The sequence below is a fragment of the Bombus flavifrons genome, chromosome 10 (genome assembly GCF_040668555.2).
Source record: "Bombus flavifrons isolate JBK064 chromosome 10, iyBomFlav1_principal, whole genome shotgun sequence".
NCBI classification, from domain to species: domain Eukaryota; kingdom Metazoa; phylum Arthropoda; class Insecta; order Hymenoptera; family Apidae; genus Bombus; species Bombus flavifrons.
This window is the reverse complement of record NC_138451.1, coordinates 12,980,055-12,992,681: the sequence shown is the minus strand read 5'-3', so window position 1 is coordinate 12,992,681 and position 12,627 is coordinate 12,980,055. Positions and strand designations below refer to the sequence as shown.

General features: G+C 35.8%; 1 protein-coding gene across 4 annotated transcripts in view; it reads left to right on the top strand.

Moving 5' to 3' along the window:
• The window catches only part of Sol1 (CUB domain-containing protein Sol1), a 549,725-nt gene that overhangs the window by 258,409 nt on the left and 278,689 nt on the right, over positions 1 to 12,627 (top strand). For all 4 annotated transcript variants that reach the window (XM_069121832.1, XM_069121834.1, XM_069121833.1 and 1 more), the window contains one exon: positions 1,406 to 1,483. In XM_069121832.1, coding sequence (XP_068977933.1) covers positions 1,406 to 1,483 — 78 coding nt within the window. The remainder of the gene's footprint in view (positions 1 to 1,405; positions 1,484 to 12,627) is intronic.

Sequence of the window (12,627 nt, the reverse complement as noted above, 5' to 3'; positions counted from 1 at the left end):
TAAGGAATCATTAGCGTGCGAATTGTCATCGTAGAATTGCAATCAACTCTCTGGAATTTTCTGTCATTACCAGAACTCGTTCATTTTTCATGCATCAATTTCCGTGGTTTAATCGACGCTCGGTTCACTCGTGTTTCTCAACTTTTGCAGTCGAAATTTACGGTGATTCCGTGGCTGACATCTCAGATTGTTCGAAATTTCTACGAAGTTCGTTTCACCAGTGTTAAGCAAGTTTGTGGTTTCTAAATGACGAATGGCGAAAATCTTTTCTCGACTGTAAAAAGTTACGGCTACCTATTAATCTTAATCAGAATCAGAAGTTGCAATAATATTCCACGGAATAATCGTTCTTCTGTTTGATGAATGCTATGCAATAAAAATAAAATGCGTTTCCGTTGAAAAATCCTGGGAAAATAGTTTCATTCATATTTATCGTCGCTCGAACTTTTTCTATAATAATTCGTGATTTATGTATCGCGGTTAACTGGAAATGGTAAAGCAGATCATACAATAAAATTTAACGTAATAACAAAACTGACTGAATAACAATACCCGTGAGTTTTAACAAGGTTTTGAAAACGGATAGTTCTCGGCTTTAGAAATAGATAAACATGAAACATTATTAAACAAGTGTTGTCAAATTCGATACTCTGCAGTCTCTGTCGTCGGTATCATAGATTCATCAGAGTAATCGTTTTGCAAGCTCCACGAGGAGTGTCGCTGAGATCAAACGCGAAAGCGCTTCGAAGCAGAACTTGCGAGAAGCTTTCAACCCTTACGTTCACCCTATCGGTAAAGCAGAATTCACAGCTTTCCGACATACCGTAAAGCAGAGCTTTGGTTAAACTGCTCTTTAACTTTTCATTTATCCACCCAATTGCTATCCCTTTAGATAATTTCTGTAAGCTCGTCTCGTTCGAGAAATACCAACGAAGCACGAAATCTGCCACCTCATTGGAACGTGTTATCGATGCGACAGTCTATTTGCATAAATTCGTTATTACGCTGACGATAACATTGGTATCCCTTGTTGGTTCAACCTCCTTACGCGTTACTGACATGTTAATCGCGGTCAAATTAATTAACGACCTCTTGACATTGACGCCGGTTTCTCTGTCGCTTCACTTGTCTTGTTGTTCCCTTCGTTAAATAAAGACATTGTCGAATTTTGTTGATAATAATTTTTATAACGATCGCATGATTAATGAAGGTTTTCCCGCGCGTCGTAAACGAAATTGCGAGCGGAATAAGGATGGTTTGTCCGGCTGACTATTTATGAGGTAATAAATCATGAATGGGGACCGTTTGCTAAGGTAGATTGGCCATGTTCCATTCGCATACGCGACTCCCAACTGTAATTAACGGCACTGTATATTCCGAGGATAATTACAATAATGTATTTCAGAGCCGGACAAGGTCGTCCCAGGGGCCGTTACCGGTAACCCCAAGCACTCGGTCATCGGACCGGCTGTCAGCGCTACCAGTAAGTATATCACTCTATGTCGTCGATTTATTATCCCTCTCAATCAATAATTTTCCATTTATCCGATTATCGTCCTATAGTATTCAGTCGGTAAGTGACTACTTCGGAGATAATCCGAAGGATTCATAGAAACGACGGACAAGATATATGCTTGAGCATGGAAAAGTAAGGAGTGCCGATTTATTAGCACAGTTAGTTGTTTCGATAGCCCAGATTGAAAAGATATAAATGTATCATCAGACGGCTAAAGTAGATGAGACGGTTTTGAGGAGATTTTAATTGACGTTTTAGGATAGTTTTTTTTTTCTTTTATATTGTACGTGTACCTTGCAAGTGAGACAACTCGAATAAGTTTTTCAGTAAAAGCGAAAAGCTATTTGGAAGCTTCCAAGAAACTATTTACTGTACGTATAATGTTAGTAAAAAAAGTAGACTTTGGGAAACAATGGTCAAATATTATTTGCGTCATTTCTGCCCCCTTCATGGTTCCAATGTTCTTGTAATCTCTCTGAATTATTTCGAGTTGTGACGCTATTGATACGCACGAACATGATATATTTGAAACTAATAGTAATTTGATAATAATTATCAATTTAAGGTTCGCAATTGTTGTTATAGACATTAGTAATTTTTCTATTTTGAGTTCGATAAATAGGGAAGTACAAGCTGTAGTCTATTGGAATTTATATTTTCATATTTGGAATATCGAGAATCTTGAAAGTGTGGTAAATTCACATTTTATGGGGAATTTGTTTTAATTATATACGTCACGTAAGTACGATGAATGTTTTGAATATAGAAACGTCAGAGTTATGCAGTTAATTAAATGCAAGGTAAGCATATAAATATAATATACAGTTGCGTAGATTAATTTAGTTACTACTACATGTAATAGTATATTAAGAGCTATAATTAGTCCAATCTTGCACAAATATTTATTGCGTTGGCAACTAAGTGATTGCGTCAAATGACAAAATCCTCGATCACTTAGTTGCCAACCCAATACAAAGATATTCAGCAAATTAGTTAAAACTGTGATCTTTATTCTTCTCGGTATATAAATCTTGGAACATCATAGGAAATGATCTATGTTAATTTAAATTGTTGGCTATATCAAACCGTTCGTTACAATTCCTATTATTCGTACATTCTTAAAGTCATTGTTATTACGTGCTTTTTTTATTCGAACTTGCTTTATCCCTTCTACCACTTGTGCTAGGTAGTAAAAGTTTTAATAGTCGAAATCTAGAAAGCGGTTCAGCAGAAAATCAGCTCTCACTGAGAGAAATGTGTCTTGTAAAGTTAAATGGTCCGGAACATTCCAGCAATCCAAAATTTCTCTCGCTTGTGGAATGGTAATGTAACTAAATCCAAAATACCTATCAACTTGCCAATTAGTCTATCGTATTATATGATACGTATTGTATACTAACATATCATTTATTTTCATAATCTTTGTCATTTGTTAGTCTGTTACAATTCACAGATAATAATTTTCGAAAAAATGAACGAGACATAAGCAAATAGAATTATACGTTGAATAATTGGTAAATCGTACTTATCGATTTTATTGATCATTCCTCTAATTATATTAATGGCGAGCGATAATTATTAATTCATGATCCGTCGAAATTTATCTAATGTCTGGTATTTAGTAGCTGGACATGTGTATCAATATCAATTTACATGGTATCAGACACAAAATAATTGAACAATATATAAATCATGTACAGATGAATAATTACAGTTGGCGATACATTGATTTGGATCCGACGTATTATATTCACATTATTCTACGTACTTGTTTATTTAAAATCAAATTAATATCAAGGGACACGCATTCGTACAGTAAAATCTCGTTTATCGGAATATCAATTATTATTGATTTGGAGATTGTTCCTTGTAAACAAATTGGAAATAAAGAGTAAAAATTGCTTAGTTCGAATATACCCCATTTTACCAGTATAAAAAATCTAATATTTTTTAAATAAAATCGTAGTGTATAGAAAAACCACTTCGCGCTACGATATATACGATATTGACATGCATAAAACATGTGTAAATCGAAGTACACAAGCAACGAAACCTCGATGTCCGATGTAAAATTTCACTTTATCCGGAAAGTTTTCTACGGACGAAGAAAAGCAAACGTAATAGCGGTGCATAGGTACTGTTTCTGTTGTTCAAACAGATTATTTTGATGTCTCGAACAACACGGTTGATACTCGTTGCGATATGATTTCTCCGGGAGTTCTTCGAATATAACTTTACCGGCTGAGTCGCATAAACTTTGCAAGTTGTGTGTACTTTCGGAGTCATCAGCCGCGTGTAACGCGCGTCCTGAAAGCTCGAAGGAGAGACGAACTTTATATCTTTTTCATGAAAACTAGTTCCCCGGGTTATGAGCAGAAGCACTAAACTAAATTATTCGGTTGACAAGTACAAGGTGATCCAGCCTTTGTACACGAGTTCGCCAGTCTTCACTTTGACGTTCGTATCGATATTCGCGCATAGCAGCTGATATTTCCTTTCTTCTTGTGTATCACAATTCGATGCTTATTTTACATTGTTCTCCAAAAAAAAAGCAGGTAAAGAAAGTGGAAGCACAGTTCGCAAACTTCAAACGTTTCCGAGTTTCATAATTCTACCTCTTAACTACCGTACGATACATGTTAGATTTGTATAAAAAAATAAAAAATTGACGATTTAAAAAGACATTAACGATTTCAAAGAATTGGAAGTCATCGTGATATCGTTTTCGAGAAAGTCGATTTCGAAATTGTACGAAGTATGCTCGTGTTCCGAAATAGGTAAACCGATGGATATCGATAGCTCATATAACGTAAACGTATGTTTGAAAAATCAATTTTTTCGAAAACGAAAGCACATTTAGAAAGTTTTTATCCTTTATACTCCACTTGTCTGTTTTATGGAGAATTACACCCTGTAGAACCATATATATCCATTTGTTGAAAACAACATCTATACTATTGATGTTGCAGCATGCAATTCATATCAGTTTCTCGTTGCAATAAAAGAAAATGTTATACTAAAAAGACTGAAAGGAAACTTCTTGCTACGGTCATGTTTTATTACCGACGTAATGATCCATATGCGTTCTATTATCTGCTACTATCTTTCATACATTTCGTTATTCTGTATAAAAAATTATTCAGGTAAACTGGCATGATTAATTTATGAGATATTTTATGTAAATATCTTTATTAAAAAAAATTTCTGACACGCTTCTTCATTGCGTTCCAGGAACGATATACGTTTCCACGAAGCGTTTCAGCTGCTTCAGGAATTTTTAATTAAATAATCTTTCTAATACTCTCAATTCTTTTTTTACGTAGAATGCCCAGAGAATTTCAGCTATCTATAAAAATAGAATATACGGTGTTATTTGTAAAAAATTACATAATATGCGATATTTCACTCATACGAAAAAACTACTTTTCTGAAAATGATATCCTCCTTTTTCTGTTCAGTTGCAATAAAATAAAACTTTACCCAATCACGTGATCATTCTGTTTAATAAATAATTAACATTCAAATCCCAAATGTCGTTGTTTTGATTGTTTTCGATGCATTCGCATAAATTTGATTTTCTTTTTATTTCACATTTTTATCAAATTATTCTGCATATAAAATGTAATATATTGGTTCGATCAATCGATATATCATTTCACAAATTATCACACAATCGTATTTGATTTCTAATTTGCGCGAAGTACGGCAGAACATAAGCAAACAAATAAATTATGCTTTATTAAAATAAATTCATCTCGCAGTCACTTGAAATCATTATATCATCTTTGTGATATAATATGTATCAATTCATCATGCATGAAATTTGAAATAAAATACGTTAATTACTCCTGTCCCCGAAAATTATATATGTATAGGGCAACTGATCGTTAATATTTACAGTTGTACAGTACGTTCAACATTTCACTAAAAAGCAATCCATTGATTCTGAAATTAATGACAAAAATTATTGAATATGATTCAACGAAAAAGTATTCAACGGCAACGTTTCGAAATACTGTTGTTATACATATTTTTAAAACTACGCGTAAAATGAGAAAAGTTACATACAGTTAAAATGATTGCCAACTTCTCTAGCAGATCACCTCGCTGTCTTCCAACTGGAATATAATTTCCAGAATTTGAAGTGTCAGAAATCACAAGAAACGTCTCGTAATTCGTAGAAAGAAGTTTGATGTTAAGTTAAAAATAACTAACTATAGTAAATAAGGATGCTAGTGGATTGACTAAATAAGCGAATGTTCCCTGACCGATAGAATTAGCGTAGATGAACGTTCGATTTACGAAGTTAAAGCAACCGTATGTTGTACAATATTGTTCCATATGTGACAAAGAGTAAAGTTTTAGCAGTTTCCTCAACGTTTCTCGCAATCGTTTACGTTGGTCGAAATTGTATCTATAGAAATGATTACCGGTGACCATTACCTAAGTCCGATGCCCTTTAATTGATCTCGATTAATCCGGCAGGACGAATAATTCCAATATTCGAGCCGGCTTAACTTTAATCTCAATTTGTACACGGTCCCCGGGTGACAGTGTTTACCAATGTAAATCTATCCTGCGCAATACGGGGTGCAACAACACCAACGAAGTCTCATGAACGCGCGCAATGGTAACCTTTATCAGCACAACAGTATCCCGAGTGTGTTCGGGACTTAGCTCCGTTGAGAAGTTTGCTGCGTGGAAAGCCTTTGCACTACCCCAACCTTACCCCCTTCTAACCCTCTTCACGATACTTAGGTGTAACCGTAAAACAAGGTACGTGATGTATCTGCATGCTCTTATATACTGAACCTACTTTCGTATGCTCTACACCCGCCGGTAAGTGCTCTAAATTATCGGAGCACCTGCACAGCACTGGATGTACACTGTCGCTCATAAGTATACAGTGGCTCACGCAAATATTCGAACGTTCATAGAGGCCTCTCGCGTAATGTACACGTCCTCGGTGAAAAATCTTAGGTATTATGTTTTGCTCGACATTGAGAAACGTTATGGATGAATTACATCGTAATAATCCGTTTGACTTGGTATCTCGTAGGATAGAGGGAGCTGCTAATACGTTAACGATCTTCTTTAAAAATGCGGCCGACTTAAAATCCGTAATTTAGATATCAATGTCGGATATCAAAGATTTATTAAAAATAGAAGTGTACTTCGTGGCGGAAGTGTACAAATATGAGTGATAAAATGTAAGTAGGTGTAAAAATGTAAGTACGCGATAAAGTTCCTTTCGGCGCGGGAAGGCGAAAAAACTCGCGACCGCACAAGGAGAATTCCTCTGAACGAGGGAATAGTAATTGCTACGATGAAACGCGTACGCCCTGCTTTAACGTTCTCCGAACTTTTCCCTCTGTATTATTGCGCGATATCGTTGCCAGCTCAATTTCCGAAAATATTTTATGATCTCGTGATGAAATTGATCGGGGTTCGAGCTATGGAAAATCACCGAAGTCTTGAGTTTCTTTGGCCTTTTTCTCCCGCCTGTAATGGCACGCGCTCGTTTTGAAAAGGTTCCGTGGAGTCTTGAGAGCCTTTTAAAATTGAAAGGGGAACGACGTATCGGTGAAGAATGTTTGAGGTATTGCTTGTTTTTTTTATCTTTACCGTGGAAATGGTGGGCCGCGATTGAATCGTATCGCTGAAACGTTCCGATCGACGTGTTCAATTGAAAATCTCTGTATTCGAATGGCAGAACAAAATATGTTCCATTATGAAATAAAAATTGTGACATTCATTTCACGGAAAATAAATAGTAACGATCAATTCTGTAATTCTATTGGACGATAATACGATAAGTGTAGTTTCTAAATCTATATTCAAACAGAAAACCAGAATAATCGAAAGGTTCGTAACAAAATAATCAAATTTTACGGACGAGTGTATTCAAAATTATCGATATATGTTACAAATACCGCTGGACAGGAATTAACCACCATTACCATTAAAATTTACATAAATATTTATAGAAAAATAATTAATATAGATAAAGGCTTGTTAAAATTAAGCGATGCAAAATGTTTGGCAGTTATTACATACAAACTTGACTTTACATTTACGATGGAAACAGCCATTCTCGATACTTTGATCAAATTATTTTCTTTGTACATATGAGCTCGTCCATATTATACATGAGCATTTACAATGCTGGCAATTCAATGAGGGCCAAATATTGTTCTATATACAGAATGCGTATATTCGATTGAACGTAACGTGAATTGAATGTAAATGAGTAAATTCTTACGGTGTAGATACGTACACATAGTTAAAATAATAATCGTACTTAAACAATGGAAAAATTTGTTCACTAAGCGCGGTTATACACCGAATCCTCTACAACGTTTGAACTTAAGGTATCATTCGAAATGTCTTTTTTAAATGTAAAATGACGTTCTTTCAGTTTCCAAATTTAGGCAAAATATTGTATGTTATTCAAAAGCTGCAAACATTTTACGATTAGCATTAAAAAATCATATCATACGATAACATTAATTCCGTTTCAACATTTTACATAGTTGTAGCTTGAATTTGCATGCATTCTTTCAATATCCCCTTGAACGGTGAAACTGAAAAGGTCGTCTCGATAAAGTAATTACCAACGAAATTAATTACGCGGATAAATAGATAGGCAAACTTGTTCCATCGGACTAAAATGGACAAGTTTTCCAATTTTCTCAGCTAGAATGAGTGGGAGAATCGCGGCGTGGCGTTCGCGGCTGCGACGCAATATTGTTGTACATTTAGGATCAGTTTACGGTTCCTCGTATACAACTGTTTTGCTGTGGACTGAAAGGAATAAGCAATAAATAACGCTCGTAGACACCGGTAATGCTCTGCTAAACGTATATACGAATTACGCCGTCGCAGAAATAACGTATCTGGCAGATAAAGCGGAACAGGAGACGGTAAATTCTGATGACGTTTTACTTGGAGGCGTGGAAACGAAACGGCTAGTTGCGCTAAAAAAAAAAAAAAAAGAAAAAAAAGAAGAAAAGGAAAAATCCAAATAAGATCAAGAGAAATGATGGATCGAAATTCTGCAATTTTCTCGCCGGAGTGGCTGCACTCCGGAACTACTACATATGCCATTTCGTAGGATGTTAACTTTTCCAATGACGCAACTTTGTTTCCGGCTTATTTTACGCCTGGCTTTGCATCAGAGAACACTTTCTCTTTCTCGTTCAAGTTGATAAAAAGTTTCTCTATTAGATGTATACTCTCATATAAGTTTGCTTTAAAACGAAGCTGATCAGCGTGTATTTTTCACGAGGACGTTTATGACGGTTAAATGCTGACAAATTGGAACTCCGACTAAAGAATTTGCTACGTAGCGAGCATTCTGTACAAAACGTTCAAATACAGAAGTTTTACAATCACTTTCCAAATACAAAAGATAGGCAGTAAAAATTGTGTCTTATGATTTGCGCAAAAGAATTTTTTGTAAAGCGATTAAGCAGTCGTTATGCCTACTGAATTTAAATATGACAAATTCTCTTTGAGATTTATTTGGGAGCTTTTAATTAGAGTCGTGGCTTTGATGGTGTATCGAACAGATATATTTGACATACGTGTACATGTTACATAATTAAACGCGAGAATGAATACTAAAAAGGAATATTTCATACGATAATTTTTATCAATTACAGGTTCTTCCATGATTTCGTCTAAAATAAATGAATTTAATTCCGTAAATAATTTATAAGTACGATGCTATTGAAGGTAAATTCAGCGGTCCGGCCAGTTATAGAAATATAGAAGACATTTCAGTTTAAATAAGCTACGGAATTATTGCACACGATATTTACCAATTTCGATGGGATGGATTCTGTTGTACGATACAATGCGAAATAAAAAATTCTTTCCGTAAAAAAAGATTGCCTCTGTACTGATGAAATTACTTAAACATTCATTCAGCGTAACGCATGAAAATCCCAATAAATACACGCATTGTTGATACATCCAACTTCCGATATCGCGATATTTCGCTAACACAAGCACATTCGTAATGTTTCATACGATACGCCGAACAGAAACACAATGAAAAAAGACAATAGTCGATACGAATTGTATCATTAAAAATTCCTAATGAATTGTCACGCTTCTATAACTCATCGATCGTACGCCTGGGTAGATACATGGCTGTCAAATTCACACTGTCAACATTTCGTTGCACCAATGAAAGAAGGCTTTTTGGCCACGGTGAATCACGTTTGCTCGATAACGTCACCGCGTATACCGACGTGGCCCTTCAATGGAAAATTTTATTTTTAGGTTTTCATATTCTCCGCGTCTATAAATAATAATATTTACATAATAGTAACGGATGTGGAATTTTACGTCTTTGTAATTTTTAACATTGTACGAGTATGGAATATAAATAACGAGAAATAGGAATACTTACGCTTTATATGTAGGGAAGGTTAGACCGCAGATGTTCATGCAAATTTATATTTTTATAAATACAATTTAATAAGTGGAACGAATAAAGATTTATTTCATTTTATTATTTCCTTTCTATATACGAATCCTTTATTAATTTTTCTTTTTTTTCTGAATGTTGTAAACGTTCCTCTTGTGTATTTTATTGCGTACTTCTATTAAACGATTTCATTGCACTCGGGTAACGTTCCCAATTATTTTTTCAACTTCGCAATTTACTTATATTGTTAGCGAGAAATCATTGGTATTGTAATTTCAGCCAAAGCATACAACAAAATTCGTAGAGCTGATATTTTCATTCTAATATTTTTATTCAAGTAGATCTTTTATATCGACCATATAAAATATATTCCGTACCGTGTTTTAAGTCAGCGAAGCAAGCAATCGGATGTAAGTGTAACGCTTTGCAATGGCAGCATCTAGTATTGTGTCAACATGGTGCCCAATGAGGTTTGATCGTAATAACCCGGGCTATAAACCGTGCCCACCTGCGGCAATGCGTCGGATGCAGAATAATCCACTTGAAACGAAACGACCACACCGTGATAAAGTGGGTACTAAAGCGGCAGTGGCGGTTAAAAAAGCGGCACAAGGAGCCTATTACAGACACTTGTCCGGCAAACGCCTCCAGGTTAAAATTCACCGCGGATCTCTTCGCCCCTATGTTCTCCCTTCTCGCCACCCCGTAAACCATCTCTCGAAACACGCTTTAAAAGAGTTTGGCGACAGGATTTATTTATCCGACTGGACCGGCTGGTTTCGTATTTATTTTGTCCGGCGCACCGGATGAAACGGTGACTACTATTACCTGAAATAACTTGTTTTCTTGCGGCTGAATGAAAGAGCAGTTTTCGGGGAGGAACGTGAAAATTGAACAACGTTGGCAACAAACGTATAGTGTTTCAAAAAAGCACCGTCTGTCGTTTATGGCGAGGCAGATAATAGTTTTTTTTTTTTTTTTTTTTTGAAGAATTGACGTTCGATGGAGAATCGACAACAAAAAGGGAATTGAACGCACAGCTGTGTGTATTTATTTGTTATATCATATGAAATTATACACGTGATAAACAACAGTCGAGATCTAGTGTTAAAGTTTTGCATCGTTACTATTCGACACATCGAGATACATTTTTCCTTTTTTCCCTTTCTCTCCTTTTTTTTTTTTTTTTGGAACACGTGTTGCCATGCGCGATGCTGTACAAAAACATTGGTATTTCTCTCTCGACTGTCGATACGCAACGATTTTTAGTTGCGATCGGAACAAATTTCATTGTTCAAAATGGATTAAAAGCTTGAAAAAGATTAAAATTACAGAGTTAAAAAAAAATGAAACGACGCTTTTTTTTATTGCTTTTCAACAATTCCTTGCAACTTCATTATTTTTAATTTAGTTTTTAATTTGACGAAAATTAACGATGCCTTCCACAAACTCGCGGGTGCGAATTGTTGCGCACGAGGCAGAATCAACAACGCGCACAATGCTTTGGGGAAGCACAAAGATCATGAAGTTATCCTTCATTTTTCTAGGTCCCTTTGTCTACAGGTCGTACCATTGTTACGATATATACTCTAACAATTAGTTCGTAATTTTCGAATTTACAAGCTCGAAACGTTGTATAATGGATCATCGACGAATGATTGAGGATGTCAATGTATGTAATTCAGGTCGATTTGGCGAATAGTTATCGATTTTTGCGATACAGTCGACAAACGCGCGAGTCACGAGGCTGGAACCGGCTGATGCTGGAAACGTATAAGATCCATCTCGCGTGCTTTTCAGAGGTTGACGTGGAAAGAGTCGCGATTTACGCCGGAGCTTTTTCTTGGTGGCGAAGGGAATAGAAGGATGGGGAAGTCGATGACCCCTTGGAAACCGTGGAAATCTAATAGACCGCAAGCGAGGATGAGATATTGGCTTCAGGATCAGCTTCGATCGATGCTTCGTAACAGTACTTACACAAGGCCACATCCGAGTTGAACTTCATATCCGTAGCGAGTTTTCTCTCTTTTCGAGCGGTCCACTGCCGATTTTATTCCGTTCTCCGCTTGTATCCATCACGACGATTAAATTAGAAAGATCGGGCCACTGAGATTTTCCTCGATTAATCGATAAACTGCGCACCCTGCCATGTAACGTTTGAATGTTTCTTGCGAAGGAACGCTCGAATGAAGAGAATAAAAAATAAAAGAAAAAAAGATCCTTGCCGGTTCGATTCCTTTTCGTTCGGGAAGGAAGCGTTATTGGAGAGCTAGTAGTTTTGCACGTTTTCTGTCGGCCCAGTGAAAAGGATGTCGGTGACTAATGACGTTAAGGCTGCGACCTCTGACCTTAATTTATATGCCACGTAACTTCGTCACCCGTATAGTTTTTCTTATTTCGAGAATTGTACGGCTGTTGCGTTTTAACAAATTTTGTATACGCATATATATCATAAAAGATAATATAATCAAGAAATATATGTATTAGTTCAGAGCCTTTTCGAGTTATTTCCGCAATGTGTAAATATCCCATATTTCACATTCTATAATACAAGTATATTTTTCATTCGCTGTTGTAGTTCAAGTATATTATCTGCCGTAATCATAATTAGCAAGACGTATAATTTATAAAATATTAATCTTATTGGCAATAAAAAGTCAAGCTGATTAAATAT